General features: G+C 39.3%; 1 protein-coding gene across 1 annotated transcript in view; it reads left to right on the top strand.

Annotated features, from left to right (window-relative positions):
- Positions 1–17,932, top strand: part of UNC79 (unc-79 homolog, NALCN channel complex subunit) — a 229,275-nt gene that overhangs the window by 141,223 nt on the left and 70,120 nt on the right. Inside the window, exons 28-33 of the mRNA XM_054692786.1 lie at positions 1,573–1,859; positions 6,131–6,313; positions 7,091–7,253; positions 9,710–9,859; positions 10,451–11,662; positions 16,450–16,557. Coding sequence (XP_054548761.1) covers positions 1,573–1,859; positions 6,131–6,313; positions 7,091–7,253; positions 9,710–9,859; positions 10,451–11,662; positions 16,450–16,557 — 2,103 coding nt within the window. The remainder of the gene's footprint in view (positions 1–1,572; positions 1,860–6,130; positions 6,314–7,090; positions 7,254–9,709; positions 9,860–10,450; positions 11,663–16,449; positions 16,558–17,932) is intronic.

Raw genomic sequence — 17,932 nt, 5'->3', positions numbered from 1 at the left:
AAATTATTGATCACTCTCTGCATGTGAAACACCATGATAAACAAATACTTAGGTTTTATTTGAATTAGTTTTGGTAAAAACTTTTCTAAGATCCTTTGCACATGTTCATTCCTTCATGAACAGACTCTAGGAGACAGAAAATGTCACTGCCCTAGGGTCATCCTGAAGCTTGGCCGATGGCTTCCCCTATGTTAGAAACTCTTAGTTGATTCTGCTGCCTCTTTATTCTGCTGCCTCTTTATTCAACTATTTCTCAGTACATCACTTTTGAACAGACCAACATTCTTCTGATCGTCTGGGAAAAATTAGACAATCACGCACATCACGTGTGCAGTTCTGAATCTAAATTCCTTTCATATATGCCACTGCTCCAGACAAGTATCTGGGCTGGAGACAGCTCAGTTCCATCGCCCCCAGATACATTTCTACTGGTTGCTTCTCATGACTGTTTCCTGGAAGACTAAAATTTTGCCACATTTCTGAGAGTTCATGAATATAAAGTACTACTGAGCTCTCTGTTGTGCCCTGTAGTTTCATAATTATAATGACTATAACCAAGGCTTGGCTTGTAATAGTTTGTCATCAAAGCTTGTCATCATTTAGTAGAACATTCCCTTCACAGATGAGAATGGCAGTGTGCTGACCAAGAGCAAACTGAAAGCTTGTTTTTCAATTTAGAAATTCTGATGTTGGTTGTTAAAGCAAGGGAAAGAATGCCAAGGGTGTTTTGAATAAGCTCCAAAATCTAAATATTGAAGAGTAAGTCTCACAAATTAGGTGAGCTAGGGAGCTGCTCAGGTGTGGTCATTGTTAGGTGAAGGGTGAAGGTAAGCCAAGGGCAAAGTGGTTTTTCCTTCCATGTGGACTTTCAGCTCACCTTCATGTGGCGTTTTTCTCTGTTTTTAAAAGTTCATGCTTCTTTCTTTCTGTCTGTGCCTCACCCATGTATGTTTCTCATTACATAAATAGGGCTTATAATTTGCTACTTACAATTTTATTTATGATTTTAATTGTATTATTCAAAGAGCATGTCACTGCTAATGTCTCAGAATTTGAAAAAGAAAACTTTTTTGGCACTTGCTGATTTATGAATGTAACTGAATTGAGATAGTAATTTAAACGAAATAACTCAATAGATATTTTTGTGCTTAGTGGATTTTAGAATGTTATTTTTGTAGTTACTCTTTTGTGCTTATTTTACAAAGTTGAAAGGGAAATGTCTTTATCACTGAGGGTAAAACTTTGCCAAGATATTTAAAAAATTACTAAGTGCAAAGTTTGTTGAAGTATGCTTTTTTTGTACAAAGATAATTTGCTTTCTGGTGTCCTATTTTTATTTCCATCCCCTTATTATGCCCTGATTACTTGGTGGTTGATTAACACATTAACTTCCACCCCCGGACGAATGCTTTTTGTGCCTTTGAAGTTGTCTGGAACAGTACATTTAAGTGTTTGGTGGAAGCAGACAGAATGGTGCTTTATCAATATCTAAGTAGGATTTTGGTGTAAACATATTTGTAGGGGAGCTGAGCCTTAGGGACAAGCCACTGATCACCTTTCTTGTACTGACAGGGCAACAATCCCCCGAGAATGACAACACCATCAAGGACCTGCTCCCAGAAGACGCTGGGATCGACCACCAAACCGTTCACCAGCTGATCACAGTGCTCATGAAGTTCATGGCCAAGGATGAGAGCAGCGCCGAGTCAGACATCAGCAGTGCAAAGGCCTTCAACACGGTCAAGCGACACCTGTATGTCTTACTCGGCTATGACCAACAAGAAGGCTGCTTCATGATCGCGCCACAAAAAATGCGTCTGTCAACTTGCTTTAATGCGTTTATTGCAGGAATTGCCCAAGTAAGTGTGAGAACAGCTTTTAGTAGAAGCAAATAACTAATACCACTGAGCCAGCACTGGCTGAGTGTAAAGGTTTGGGCAAGTTATTTCACCAGGTAGGGGATGTGGAGGGTAATGTAAAGATGAGTAAGACTCAGCAGTCTGCTGTCATAAAGGGAGTGTGAAATTTGTGTGTGTGTGTGTGTGTGTGTAAAATACCTACAACATAAAACTCTTCTTTTTGTAAAGTACATATAACACTTAACCATTTTTAAGAGTATAGTTCAGTGGCATTGAGCATATCCACATTGTTATGTACCATTCACCACTAACCCTTTCCAGAACTTTTTCATCACCGTAAACTAAAATCTACCCATTAAAATAAAAATAATAGAGTGTGGATTTTTTTCTTTCTTTCTTTCTTTTTTTTTTTTTTAATTCCCCTCCCTGCCTTTTTTTGGCTTCCGGTGGAGAGTTGAGCTAATCATGTAGTTTACTTCATATCACATCCTCATTGCTTTTTCCATGTTTGTCTGCCTCTCCTAGTTGCTTTGAAAAAGCAACTTATGTCACTGTGGTTATGCTTATGCTTATGTCACTGTGCTTTAAGCATCCATTCCCTTGGTGATGACACTCACCATCCCCAACCCCTCACAACCTCAAGTACCTGAGAAATGAGCATCCTGATGCATTCACTTTATCCATCAATGTGAGGATTCCTTCGGGATATGGATTATAAAGCAGAATTAATGGATACCTACTTTGACGAGAGCTACAATCTCAAACTCTAGATTGGCTGCACAATCTGCAAAGGGGGTGGACTTGGAGCTGGAGAGACATGGGTATGAATTTCAGGTCTGCCTGTGATGAACCACTAAGGTCTTATGCTTGCTCTACTTGTTTGCTCATGGGTAACAGACTTGTTTTTTTTTTAATTAGACACAACATATTTCAAAGCACCTTAATCAGTATCTGTCTCATGGTTGGAACTATGTGATGGCAGCTGTTATCAATTAGCTCAAATAGATTGCAATATAATGAACACAGAGAAGCAAATAGGAGCAATGTGTGTATACTTGTCTCTTGCTGATGCTGATGACTAATACTCAGCTATCTGTGATATGGAGGATATATTATTTCAAAGACCAAATCTTTCCAACCCTTCCTTCCTTCTCTTTCCAAATCCAAGTTAATATAGATTCATTTCAGAAATATAAGTTAAAATAGGAATACCCAGAAAAGCCATGATAAAAATAACCTACTAACATTTTGGTGTATACCAGTGATTCCAAATTTAGATACTTATGCATATACATGCATGCACATACCACATATTTACATATGTGTGTATATGTACAGAGCTTTGTGCATGTACCTACATGCACATTTTAATAATGGGATCATGTTATATATATATTGAATTATATGTAATCTTTTTATTTTTAAAATATTACTATTATTTTCTTACATCATTGTTAATTTTTCAACAGTATTTGATTTCTCTCCTCAGGTGTAGTCCCCATAATTCTCCTGCCACCATATCCCAGTGACCCATCACCATAGTCCCTTGTGCTCTTCCCTCCCCTGTTTCGGTCCCTCTCCCTTCTTCTCCCCTGCTATATGCCTCAAATCTATAGTCAGCTTGTAAGTTTTGTCTTTTTCCTAACCCTTTGCTTGGTTTCTCTATACACATATATAAGTGAAACCATCCAATATTTATCTTTTTTCCTTTTCACTTATTTTGCTTAGCACAATCCCTTCCAGCTCCATCCATGTTGCTGCCAATGGCATGAGTTTATCTTTTTTGATCATTGAGTAGTATTCCACTGGGTATATATACCACATCTTCTTGATCCATTTATCTGTTTTAGAATATTTAGGTTGTTTCCATCTCTTGGCTATTGTAAATAGTGCTGCAATAAACATAGGAGTTTGGGTTTCCTTTCAGATTAGTGTTTTTGTGTCCTTTGGGTAGATTCCTAGGAGTGGAATCGCTGAGTCACATGATAGATCCATTCGTAGTGTTTTAAATTATCTCCACGCAGCTTTCCATGTTGGTTGAACCAGTTTACATTCCCACCAACAGTGTAAGAGGATTTCTTTTTCACCACATCCTCACCATTACTTTTTTTTTTAATATGGGCCATTCTCACAGGTGTGAGGTGGTATCCCATTGTGGTTTTGATTTGCATTTCCCTCGTAATAAGTGATGTTGAGCATTTTTTTTTTCATATGCCTGTTGGTTGTTTGTACTTCTTTAGAGAAGTATCTATTTAGCTCTTCTGCCCATTATTTGATTGGGTTATTTGCTTTATTTTTGTTGAGTTATGTGAGCTCTTTGTAAATCTTTGATATCATTTCCTTATCAAATGTATGGTGTGCAAGTATTTTCTCCTATTCAGTAGGGTATCTTTCATTTTAGTATAGTTTCTTTCACTGTGCAGAAGCTTTTTAGTGTGATGTAGTCCCAGTTGTTTATATTCTCTTGTTTCTTTTGATGTTGGAGACTAATCCACAAAGACATCACTGAAGCCCATGTCATGGAGTGTTTTGTCTCTTTTCTTCTATGTATTTTATTATTTCAGGTCTTACATCCAAGTCTTTTTGAGTTTACTTTTGTGTATGGTGTGGGATAGTAGTCTATCTTCATTCTTTCACATGTGGCAGTCCAGTTTTCCCAGCACCATTTGTTGAGGAGACACTTTCCTTGTTCTAATGTATATTCTTTGCTTCTTTGTCATAGATTAGCTGACCATATATGTTTGGTTTTATTTCTGGGCTTTTAGTTTGGCTCTGTTGGTCTTTGTGTTTGTTTTTGTTACAATACCATGCTGTTTTTATTATTATAGTCTGGGAGTATATTAGCCCCATTGTAGTATAGTCTGGGAGTATATTAGCCCCATTCTCCTCTTCAGTGAGGAGAACTTTGTCTATTCAGGGTTTCTGTGATTCCATATGATTTTCAGCAATACATGTTCTATTTCCTTGAAGAATGTCACTGGGATTTTTATTGGAATTACATTGAGTCTGTAAATTGCTTTGGGTAGGATGGCCATTTTGATAATGTTGATTCTTCTGATCCATGCACAGGGAATACCTTTACATTTATTTGTGTCTCCCTCTATTTCTTTTAAAAGTGTTTTATGATTTTCCTTGTATAGGTCTTTCAACTCCTTTGTTAGTTTTATTCCCAGGTGTTTTTTTTTTTTTGTTGTTGTTGTTGTTTGGTTTTCTTAATTTCTTCATTTTCAGGCTGATTGTTTGCATATAGGAAGCCCTATGCAACCCTTTTTAAACCTAAAATGTATTAAGAAGTCCATATGAGGGCCTCCCTGGTGGCGCAGCGGTTGAACGCTGGGTTGTGAAGCTGCCCGCGGCCTCTGTGGCGCTGGTTTGATCCCTGGCTGCTCCCCGGCCACCGGAGGAGGGTCCCACATGGCGCGCAGACCTCTCCTGCCACCCGCTGCTCCCCTCAGCAGTGTCCTTTGCTCCTTCTGCCCGCTCTGCTACCCGCTCTGGCTCTGGTGAATTCTCTCACCCTCCCGCGCTTCTGACTGTAACCAGTGCATGTATAAACAAACAAACAAACAAATGAATAAAATACATTCCTCTTTTAAAAAAAATTAAAAAAATTAAAAAAAAAGAAGTCCATATGACATAAATAATTTTGTATTTATTCTATGTAGTGACTGTGTAGTAGTCTGTTGTCAAACATTCTTATTTGACTGGCCCTTCATTGTTGAATATGGAAGTTGTTTTCAATGTGGGGTGACTATTTTGCTGGCTGTATTTATGCATGCATCATGTAACACTTGTAAGATTATTTTTTTGGATGTATTTAGTCGCTGTATTAGAAGCTATGTGTTTTATCTTACTTCACAATATATGCTGCTAAATGCTCTCCTGAAAGTTTGCATTGAGTAATATTCTTAACAGCAGTGTCTGAGAATGCTTTCTTCTCCACATGATTACCCACATAAGTTGGTAATAAGTTGGTACATAAGTTTTTATGTATTGATTCTAGTTTAATTCTAGCAAACAGTCAAACAGGACATTTTAATAGATACAATTTTATAATTAGGTATTTGAGTGGACTAAAACTTTTAATTTCTAAGTTTAGAAAAATTTCTTATGAGGCTGGACTTTTCCTCACTATATGTACTGATCATTATTATTAATATTTTGTGAGATGCCTATTAATATTTTGCCCATGTTTTGATGGTTCAATGTTTCCTTTTGGTTTATCAAATTTCTTTATAGTTTTCCTTCAGTTAATTTTTTTCCTTTTCCAGGTTATGGACTATAACATTAACTTGGGAAAACACCTTCTCCCCCTGGTGGTTCAGGTGCTCAAATACTGCTCTTGTCCTCAACTAAGGCATTATTTTCAACAGCCACCTCGTTGTTCCCTCTGGTCCTTAAAACCTCATATACGGCAGATGTGGTTGAAGGCCTTGCTGGTCATTCTTTACAAGGTGAGTTGCCATTCTCTCAGAGGGGAAACAATATACACTAAGAATTTTGTAGGATTATAATTTGGCTTTTAGGTGAAGAATCATGTACAATTGTGTTGAGAAGCAAAGTGCTATCAGTGTGAAAACAGAAATGCAGACCATGCCAGTATAGACTTTTAAATATATTTAAAACAAAAATGATGAATTATATGGCATTGATGAACGTCTTTTTATGCCCACACTCTCATATTTTGTTTAAATATATACTATGTCAGAAAACAAAGAAAATATTTAAAATTGTATTTACATACCCAATGTTTACACCAAATAATTTATTTAATTTCATATTTTTAAACAATTCAAATCACTTTAATTTTGTCTTTTACATTTTTAATTTATTTGTTTTCTTATATTATTGTTCAGTTTTGTACAGTAATCAATTTTTCCCTCAGGTGTAGTCGCCAGCGTTCTCCCACCACCTGCCCCTGTGATCCATCACCACAGTCCCTTGTGTTCCTTCCTCCTCTGTTTTGACCCTCTCCATCCTATGCTCCCCCAGCTGTATGCCTCAGATCTGTGGTCAGCTTGTAATAACTATAAATTGACACGTATTGCTTGTTCAAGGGGGGAGAGAATATGGTCCCTTGTGAAAATAAAGCCATAAGAATTTGTTTTTGTTTTTCTGTATATTTCTTTACAGTCCCCAAGGGGTACTGAGAAAAATCAATAGCCAGATCAAGTGGGAAACTTCCCCTTTAAGATAACCGTTTGTGTTTCTCCCTCCATGTCATTGAGCAGTATCCCTACCGAGACTGTGATATCAGCAAGGTCCTGCTGCATCTGATCCACATCACAGTCAACACTCTCAACGCGCAGTATCACAGCTGCAAGCCCCACGCCACGGCAGGACCTTTGTACAGCGACAACAGTAACATAAGCAGATACAGCGAGAAAGAAAAAGGTACTTCACACATCTTGATTCTGTCCCTACCTTAGCTTGAATACGTGATGCACTTCTGGATAGTGATTTTCTTAGGGGATAAGGGAGCACCCTCAGGTATCATTCTGGAGTCAAAAAGTCATTTAATGCTTCAGCAAGTTTCCAACTTTCCTGTGCCTATTGCTGCTTTAATTTTTAAAATGAGGAAAATAGTTGATAGGATTCTGAAGAAATAAATGTTTTAGGGGAAAAATGTCTGCTGTTTGATTAAGGAAATGTTGTGAGCCTCTTCCTATGTGTTGGGAATATCTTGATTTTAGGTTGAGACCCAAGGTTGCTTAGCATCCCCTGGAGAATTCGTCTTGTAGGTCTCTATATGCTCCTGACCTTTGTGCTTACAGATTGGAATAGAGTCTAAATTTGCTGAAGAGCTTTTTTTCCCAGCCTCCTTAGTCAATAAGAATCAATTTAAAGCAATGGACAGGAAACATTTGTGCTGCATAGGTTTAAATTATTTGCAGTATCAACAATTTTTATGTTGATAGCTTTTCTTCAAAGGAGGCAGTGGAATGAAACTTGAGAGTAAAATTTGAACTTGGACACTTCCAGGGAGAGTTGAAGAACTAAGGTGTATATTTTTAATATACATCAAAGCCCAACTTGTAAAAGATGACATCATCTTACCAATCCTGGGAGAAAGCCAAGTGCCCCATGGCCCTTTCTGGTCTTAAAAGTGTCTGATTTAATAGGACTTTTCTGGAAACTTCTCAGTAGCTTGAATTGTAGCCAGGATTTCACTGTTGGTTTATTGCTGCAAGAGTCCAGGAGTCTAGGTTGGAACTCTGGGGAGTAAGTTCTTTAAGTTCTGTACCATTCAGATACTTCCTGAAGAACATCTTGTGTGCAGCTGTTAGTCCTAGTTCTGGAAAACTGGATAGATCCAGTTAAACCGTGGATGATCCTAATGTTGGCTCAGTGGTGGGGCCAGTACCAGATGAACCTTTCTGGATGCAAGGTGCCATCTTGAAGTCATTCCACTCAGGAGACTGACAGTTATTCCACACTTATATAATGGAAGTCACATAACTACTTCCTTCAAAAACTGTATTTTTCAAAGAGAGTATTTTTAAAAGGAAACAACCTCCCCCTGAAAAAAATGAGATCATTGTGTTACATCTCCCAGAAACATGGGGATTATCTCTGCAGAAGCTAACTGGGTGTTTTGTATTCATTTTGATGGGTAACACTTTTATTGGGCTAAAAAGATTGGTATAATTACTTCAGGTGACGTATACTGCTTCACATTTCGTTTACTTGTAGAATCTTGTGTTTGAGGATAGGTTCTGTCCTTAAAACTTAACCATATGCTGGTAATTCCCTTACCTATAAGAAATCTTAAATAATCATAACCATGCAGTGTTTTGTTGCATGGGTTGATGTAAATATAGGCGAAATATTATGATTCCAGTGCTGTTCAGCTCAAATAGTGGCTTCACTCCATTTGTTGGTATATTAAATGCATTTTTGTAGTCTTTTCTCTCCTGCTTTACCCCTAACTTTGACCATTCCAAAGCATGAAGAAGAAAATTTGCTGACTGAACTTTGTGAGTTGCAGTGTAGCAACCTTTTCCTCACTAATGTGTTTTGGGGCTTATCTTTGATTTAAAAGAGACCAAATGGGGATAGAAGAGGATGTAGAAACAAGCTCGAAAGACACTCTAAGTGACCAATCTATTTATGGAGCCTTGGGATCTTGAGTCAGATTCTTTTTGGGATTCATAATAGGTATATGCGGCAAACTCCAGAGAAGAGTCTTACTTTAACAGGAGGAAATGTTACTTTCTGTTTTCTTTTTCTTTTGTTTACTCTTTCAGTCCATAATCATTTGTGGAGCTTTTGAGATGACCAGTGGCTTTTCTAAGCTTTTTCTGTGTGTTGTGTGTTTCATTACCAAATGTAGAGTACAGTATTTTGCATTCACAAAGTATAAGGTGCATGTACTGTTAGGCTGTGTCTATGCCAGTTCTCAAATCTCAGGAAGGCATATCTTTTTGGAAAGGGCAAGGTGCACTCATTTTGTTCAAGTTTCTTTGGCCAAATTAGCCTGAAAATTCATCAGCCTCTCTGCCCCCACCCAAACCACAACACGCCTGATCAGTGTCACAGGTCCCCGGCATGAATGTGTGACCTGGTTTTAAGTGCACTGGGAGTTTCCTCATGAAGGCCCTATTGGAATATTGAGATGCGCTTCTTGAAAATGCTGCCAGTTGTCACGTGGAAAATACTTTGCAAGGTTGTTCTGTTCAGCGTATGCATAATTTGAGACCTGCATGAAATACCACCCCGTGGCTAGACTTGGGCTGGTGTAGAAAGCACCCCAGACTGTTCCATGATGCTTCCATTGAAATGCTTGTGTAGACACAGCCTAAGAGAGATTAACCTCTTAAGTGTAATTTTGACTTTCTCTCCCCAATTAGAAGAAGATAGTGTTTTTGATGAATCTGATATTCATGATACACCTACTGGACCCTGCAATAAAGAGTCTCAAACTTTTTTTGCAAGATTGAAAAGGATAGGCGGCAGCAAAATGGTGAAATATCAGCCGGTTGAGATGAATGTTCAGAGAAGTATGAATTTTTTCCTCTTAGTAATTTTATGCAGAAATGTTGTACTCTACCGTTTGTTTGGGGTGAAATCTTAATTTTATTATGTTACGACACATTTTAATACCGTTGATTTTTATATATATGTATGCACAAACAGTATATATATACACATTTATATATATACGTGAATTGACAGATACACCATTACTGTCACGACCGTCTTAGAGGGCCATTGCTTATTTGATTTGTTGCAAAATGTTTGCTTCTCTTCCACACAATTTGAATAGTTTCCTAGATCTGCCTCGGCCAAAAGTGATCCTCTCTTCTGTGCACAAATGAATAGAGCTGAGGAATTATCCTGAAGCTTGATTTTGGAAATAAGATCTTAAACTGCCGTTTTGTTCTCTTACATTCCAAAGTTTTCTGGTTTAAAAAAAAAAAAAAAACCAAAAAACAAAAAACAACTTACGAAAACTTGGCCAGACTGTCAGTTTTCCCTTCTGGTGGAACTGGGATTGTGATTATGATTTATGCCAATTGTATGCCCACATATGAGGGGAAAATGGTGAAATCTCCAAGTAAAATAGTACTAGTTTTTTCTGTTTTAATCAGGTGAAATAGAACTGGCTGAATATAGAGAAACGAGTGCATTACAAGACAGCATTCTACACTGTGTGAGAGAAGAAAGCATTCAGAAAAAAAAGCTGCGCTCTTTAAAACAAAAATCTCTTGATATAGGGAACGCAGACTCGCTCTTGTTCACATTAGACGAGCACCGGAGGAAGTCCTGCATAGACCGGTGCGACCTAGATAAGCCCCCAGCCCCGGCTGCGCCCGCCCCGCAGCGCCAGCACGACCAGGGCCGCCCCAGGCAGAACTCGGCCGCCAGGCCCGACAGCGCGGACATCCCTGAGCTCCCGGCGACCGGAGGCCTCCAGGAGGCCCGCAGGCCCGTCATCCCCGAAGTCAGGCTCAACTGCATGGAGACGTTCGAGGTGAAAGTTGATTCTCCGACGAAGGCCGCCCCGAAGGAGGACCTGGATCTGATAGACCTGTCCTCAGATTCAACCTCTGGACCCGAAAAACGGTCTGTACTCTCCACATCCGACAGCGACTCCCTGGTGTTTGAGCCTCTTCCCCCTCTGCGAATCGTGGAGAGTGACGAGGAGGAGACCATGGACCAGGGAAACGAAGTTGCCTCTGGGAAAAATGCTGCCTCCTTGCTCTCCATCCCCAGTCCCCCCTCGGTCCTCAGCCTGACTCCTCTCGTGCAAGTCAGTGTGGAGGACTGCTCCAAAGACTTTTCTTCTAAGGACTCAGGAAATACTCAGTCAGCAGGCAACATGGACTCCTCTCTCCTAGCTCTGGAGGACCCCACAGACTCTGAAGAATTATCCAGGGCAGAGGAGCTGCAGGAGTTTTCCTGTGGCAGCCCCCTCACTCTGAAACAAAAACGAGACCTCCTTCAGAAGTCATTTGCACTCCCTGAGGTGTCACTGGATGATAACCCTGAGTCCAGCATGGAGGAGGAGAAGCCAGGTGGGTTGGTGACAAGTTCTGGCGCAAAAACGGTCCTCCTCAAAGTTCCTGAAGATACTGAGAACCCAACAGAAAGTGAGAAGCCGGACACCAGTGCTGAATCAGACACAGAGCAGAATTCCGAAAGGAAGGCAGAAGAGGAGGGAGCCGAGGAATCTGAATTTAAGATTCAGATTGTTCCCAGGCAGAGGAAGCAGAGAAAGATCGCTGTCAGTGCCATCCAGAGAGAGTACCTGGACATTTCCTTCAACATTCTAGACAAACTGGGAGAGCAGAAAGATCCAGGTAAGCTTGTCTCTCTTCTTTCTCCCAGCGTTCCCTCAAGTTTGTGCATCTTACTTGTTAGGATCTTGGCGGTGAATTTGCATCACTCTCAATCTTATAATGTCAGGAGATGACATTATAATTGCATCATCGTCACTCCGAATCCTTCTTGCTTACTAGAGTGTGCTGGATTCACATGTGGTCTTAGTGGTGCCATAAATGCTTCTGTATTTGTTGTTTCTAAACCTACAGTCAATCCTTGATCATCTTTGGCCAGAAGAGGCAGTGGTTAACCCATATCACATTAGCCAGCCTAAAAAAGCAAAAGACATTAATTGAACTTTTTCTGCTTTCTTCCCCTCCCCTGCCAATATACTTTAGTGAGCAATGATACCGTTCAAAGGAGGAAGAAACATAAAGAGCTAACACAGAGCAAAGAGTACTTGGAGTGATTAAAAATTGACTGTGTAATCATTTAGGGTCTACAGCTCATTATATACTCAAACTAAATATCAGCAATCTGGAGGGCATTTCTGGCCCTTAGAAACCAAGACAAAACAAAACAAAAATTTGGGTACAATCTAGATAGACCCTCATAGATGGACACCACTTGATGGTGAAGTTGTCACAGCATGTGGATTTCCTGCTTCCATTTCTCATTATTTCCTTGGAGGCACCGTTTTTAAGAAAGATAACTTCAGCAGTGGCAAGTTGCTAGCCCACTTCATTCTAAAGCAGCCGTCTGCAGCATGTTACTATACGGATGATGACAGGAATCTTCCTGAAGTCCTTCAGACTAAAAAATAAAAAATGATTCTTTGGAAAAAAAAGAAATTGACAAGGGATGGTTATTTTAGTAAATTCGCAAACTACAGAATATTGAGACTGGCAAAGATCTTGGAGACCTCTAGCGTAAACCTCCGTTTCATATAAGAAGATGCTGAGACTCTGAGGTCATTACCTTGCCCCAGGTCACACAGTCTGGTGATAGTCGTGCTGGGGCTAGTCTGAAGGTCTAGTGTTGCTTCTGTGACTTCTCACAAAGACAGCTCCAGAGAGAACAGACTCAACTCTTTCATTTTCCCAGGACATTTCCTGGAGTTTCTTGCTGTTCTTTACTTCAGAGGCCTTGGGACAGAGCTGTGTACCTCAAAGGTACTCTGTAAAAATATGTTGAAGGAACATGAGTGTATTTGGAAAGGGTCATGCTCCCTCCAGATTCTGATCTTAACGGGGAGCTGAAAAAGGTTTCTAGGGAAACTGGGGATACCTTTTTATTGCTTGGAGCCAGGAAAATTTCTGCATAGAGATGAGGAAAGCCTTGGCTTAAAATCAGTCTATAGAGGTGTAGAGGTTAGGTATACAAGAGACCGTATAAAATTTGTAGGATGGGTATACATGACCTATAGGTTGAAGTGTGCATGTGTGTGTGTTGCCTGCTTTATCCTTATGTCAGCTGTTTCCCAGGCTACAAGGAGGAGATTGGTTTTGTATTAAACATTTGCTACAAGAGCAAGAGGAAAGTATCTGACAGTTCTATAATATGTCTTTAACATGTTTATGATGTATAATAAACTATCATCATTATTTTCTATCTGTATAGTGTCCCACCTCCCACAGGCACAGTGATGTCATACCCTTCCTTGTTGGGTGTTGGAAGGAGGCCAGTTGCTCAGAGTAAGCCTCAGCCTTCTTGCCTCTGTCAACTAGAGGACCAGAGGACCAGACACCTACCCCAGCGAAGGACTCCAAGCTGCCCTGAGTCTACCAGGCCTAACTGCTTTGTGTACTGTCGCTTGGTCCTTGTCAGTCTCCAGCCAGCCTTCATCGCCCTCACTTTCATGTCCATAAGGCCCTGGGCATGTCACCCACTCTGTCTCTGCTCCTGATTCAGCTTCTTGAGCAGACAGATATGCGCACAATTCCTTATATGCACGCTTTCCTGACTGTTTTCTTCACCTTCTTAGTCTTACCTCTCCCCAAAGGACTTTGCTTTGCCCTTGGGCTTGGGTGAGGGGCTGGACACCTTCCTTGTACATCTTTGTCCCCTTCAGGTCATTCTCACATCATCTCTTGAACCGCTCAGCTCTGACTCTTCTGTTACTAACCCCTGACTTGCTCATTTATTGACAGTTCTGACTCCTTGCTCTTCTTGGTCTTTCCTAAATGATTCCTGTTTTAATTCTTGTTGATTCCCGCATCAGTGTATTATGTAGTGTATTAGACTTTTGACACTCCGATGTCTCAGTTCCTCGAATTCATCTTTTCCAGTAACTTTTTTTGACCCTCCACCCCAGTTCAGCTACTTATTCCCATGGTCATATCCCAGACCCTGCTATTACCTGGAACTGCAAACTGCCCATGATGTCAGTTGGTGTCTTTGATTCTCTGATTACTGTCCCCTCCCCCTGGGTAGGACTGCATGATCCTATTACCTTTCACTCCTCCTCACTTCACTAAACTTCAGTTTAATCCAGTCAGTATAAACCTTCCTCGTCTACACTCTGCCTGGCCTTTGCTTTTTCGACTCGTTTGGCTAAAAACAGCCCTCACCAAACCCACTTTTCCAACTACTAGTCCATGAGTGTGGCAGGGGACTAACACACAACAGTAGGGAGGACAGGTCTCCCTGTAAATCCATGACAGTGAATATCAGCTGGGTCCCTAAAGTTACCTGGAAATCATACTGTATTTCTTCTATTCAACCACAATGGTGCCTGGCATTTCTTGAACACTCCCTACATAGTCCTAACTTAGGGCCTTTATACCAGCTGTTTCCTCAGCTTGAAACCATCTCCCTTACACATCTGCCCTGCCTGCTTTCTCACTTTTCATTCTTTGGTTGAACATCAGGTTCCCAGTGAGCCCTGGACTGTATTCCATCCTTCTTCTCCTACCTTGTATCTTGGAATCTCTTTCTCATGTACAAAGAATTGCTGTTCTAACATACAATAATCATTTACTTTTAATTATTTACATATTCTTGTCTGTCTCTTCATGCTTAAATGAAAGCTCCTCAAGTCTAGGATTTTTGTCTGGTTTGTTTGCTGATTGTATCTGAAATGCCAAGTAATGTGTTGGCAAGTAACTGGTGTATATAAATAGTATAACATTTTATACACACCATTATTAAAACTGAATAGAAATACTTTAAGCTAAATGTGTAGCTCTGTTCAATATTTATTATCTTAAAAATATTCATTATCTTAAGCTGTAAATAAATGGAAGGTTACATGAAATGATTTAGGACATATACTAATACTCTAAATATCTCAGTGATCATCTTTCAAAGAATTTTTGAAAATTAAGCTTTCTCAGTCTACATTACTGGTGGGATTATTATACCAGAGTAGAAACCTATATAAATCAGAGGCAGAGAGGGTAAAAGAAGTAATTATGCATGTTTTTAATTAGTGGTTTGGGGAGAACACCTAGGAAAAAAGAATACCCTAATCTTTAACATCTTAATCACTAAGGTAATTTAAAGTGGGTAGTTATTTTATGCTTAATTGAGAGAGCTTAGGAAACACTATGATGATTGTACTTTTTTCTTTATCAAGAGAGTATTAATCTGGCAACCATATAGATTCAAAAAGACTTCTGAGAATAAAATAAAATAGATGCTCCAAAATCAATACTTAAAAACTATTAAAAAAGACATTAAAAACTTTCTCCCAGGCTCTCACCAGGATCTATTTTGCTTTTATTTCTGACAGTTTAGCAAATTTAGATGATCATTAACAGAATAGCATCCATATACTTAAATTGTATGTCTGTAGAAATGAATGGTGATTTGCTCTGGGGCAAGGAAGAACAACTGACAATATGAAAGAGATGAAACAGACATTACAAATTTAAGAGTTGGAAGTAACTTAGGTGGGCATTCCCTAAGTTACAGCAGGGAATAGTCATGGAAGTCTGTGGTGTTAACTCCAGGCATCTATGTCAGTAGATAGTGTTGCTAAGATGGCAAGGAGGTTTGTAAAGAATTTTAGGGGGCTGCTGTGACATAGCACTAAACTTTTCAAAAAGTTTGAAAGATAATTGTTACCTAGAAATAATGTGAAACAGCTTGTTTCTCATTGTTGACAGTATTATATGTGGAAAATATTTCGCCTTAGATATATTGTCAAAGAGAAGATGCAAATGAAAGTCTGTTTCTTGCTCAATAAAAAATCTGAGTCGTTACTATTTATTCCAAATTAGATCTAGTCCCTGCTTTTAAATTACTTACAGTTAAGCAAAGGTTATAGATAAATGAACAGACAATGACACTAGTGTGTTAAGTGTGGTAGAGGTTGAAGGCATGGTCTATGGGATTACATAAGAGGGTCATCTGACCGCTATTTTTTTTCTTTTTTTTTGCGAGGAGGGGGCCCTAGAAGCCTTCCTGGAAGAGTAATTTTACATCCAAATTGAGATGTAAAGCCTGAATAGGAAATTGTCAGAAGAAGGTGGAGCGGGGGGATGATACAGATGAAATGAACTGTAAACATCTTCAATGGTAGCTGAAGAGACATCACAGAGAAGGGTTAAAGACCTGCTCACTCATATGCACTGGGAGCATGCAGAGCTTTAGCTATTAATCTCAGAGAGGCATATGCACAGATGCGGAGTGGGATGGAGGTGGTTCTCCATGGCACATTGAAGCCAGTGTGTATGTGATTCCATTAAAGAAATTAGTAAGGGCAGAAAGTCTATAAAGATTAGAACAAAGATCTCAGGCAAGAGATGAAAAGATATGGAAAAGGTTCTTGCACTTGCTTTTAATCAGAGTCCTGAGTTTTAAATAATATTTCTGTTTGTAGATCCTGCTACTAAAGGACTTTCAACTTTGGAGATGCCACGAGAATCCTCTTCTGCTCCTACATTAGAAGCAGGTGTGCCAGAAACGAGTAGTCATTCCTCCATATCAAGTAAGATTTCCTTTGGTGATCATTTCATCTGTACCTTGATTTTGTAACATTATCAGCGGCATTGCTTTCAATTTTTGCATCCTTAGTGGTTTTTTTTTTTTTTTTTTGTTTTTAAAAATGTGTTGGCTTTCTCGGGGACATTCTGTAAGCTCTCTGACACCCTGAGGTTTGGCTCACTTTTGTCAACATCTGAAGTGCTGGATAAATCAGTTTGGTAATGATGGGCCAAGAATCCTCATTTGTTAAGGAATAATCACTGAATTATGTAATTCAGTAAAAATTATGTATTAGTAGCCTAAACATAAAACACAGACCTGGTTTGAGGACAGGTGAAACACACTGTTTATGGAAAAGTGTTATGTGGGCACCTTTATTTAATTTGAATCACCTTCATCGCTGACAAAATTTTAATCTAGGTTACTGTAAAATAGATGTATCAGATATATTATAACTCCAAAGTCATTATTCCTATTGGATCAGAAAATAAAAATGGCATGAAGTTTTACCAGACCTATAGGAGACAACTGTTTTGAAACTGACTTCTGTTACTGGATCTGAGCTCTTGTCCATGAGGAGTTTTAAGTTCCCTTGAGGTGAAGATAAGAGTGTCCACCTGGCTCAATTAAGAGGTTTTTGCATGGGCAATTCTCAGCTAGAATCAGATATTCAATGGTGTGACTTCTGCAAGCCCTTGTCACACTTGCTGGTGTATTTTGTGTCCCATGTGGACACTACCTTAATATGATAGCTGATTTTTATTTGACCATCTTTTAAAATGAGGATGATCCTGGGAAACCAGGTAAAGATTTAACTTAAATGCTGAACTGGTAGTAGGGAACAATATCATCATCTCCATCACTCATTAATTCATGCATCCATTCATTATCTGCTTATTAAGTGTCTGCTGGGTGCCAGGCATTGTGCTTGGCCCTGGGTGGTCAAAGGTGAATAAATAAGACACCCTTGTTCTGAAGGAGTTTACAGTCATAATTGTAATAGTAGCTCCCATTTATTTGACACTTGCAATGTGCCAGGCACTGTGCTAAGTGGTTTACATACCCTGTTATCTTATTTAATCCTTACATCAGTGCCTCATGGCAGATACGTTGACCCCATCTTATAGATTAGGAAACAGGGGTTCAGAGAAGCTAAATGACTTGGTCAAGTCACGCAACTACAAAGATAGAACTGATGCTAGATATGCTTGAGTTTTGAGCCTATACTTTTTTAGTATACCACACTGCCTTACTATAATTCAAACTTTAGCTATAATAGAAATTCTGGGAAAGAATTTCCTAGTGGCAGTTATTTGCCCTTTTGATAACAACAAAGAACATTTAGTTCGGTATCTAATTATCATTTTTTATCACAAAAA

Source organism: Talpa occidentalis, unplaced genomic scaffold, assembly GCF_014898055.3.
Source record: "Talpa occidentalis isolate TD23 unplaced genomic scaffold, MPIMG_talOcc4v2.1 talOcc4.11, whole genome shotgun sequence".
Classification (NCBI taxonomy): Eukaryota; Metazoa; Chordata; class Mammalia; order Eulipotyphla; family Talpidae; genus Talpa; species Talpa occidentalis.
The sequence above is the reverse complement of the archived record's forward strand: the minus strand, read 5'-3'. Positions and strand labels throughout refer to the sequence as shown.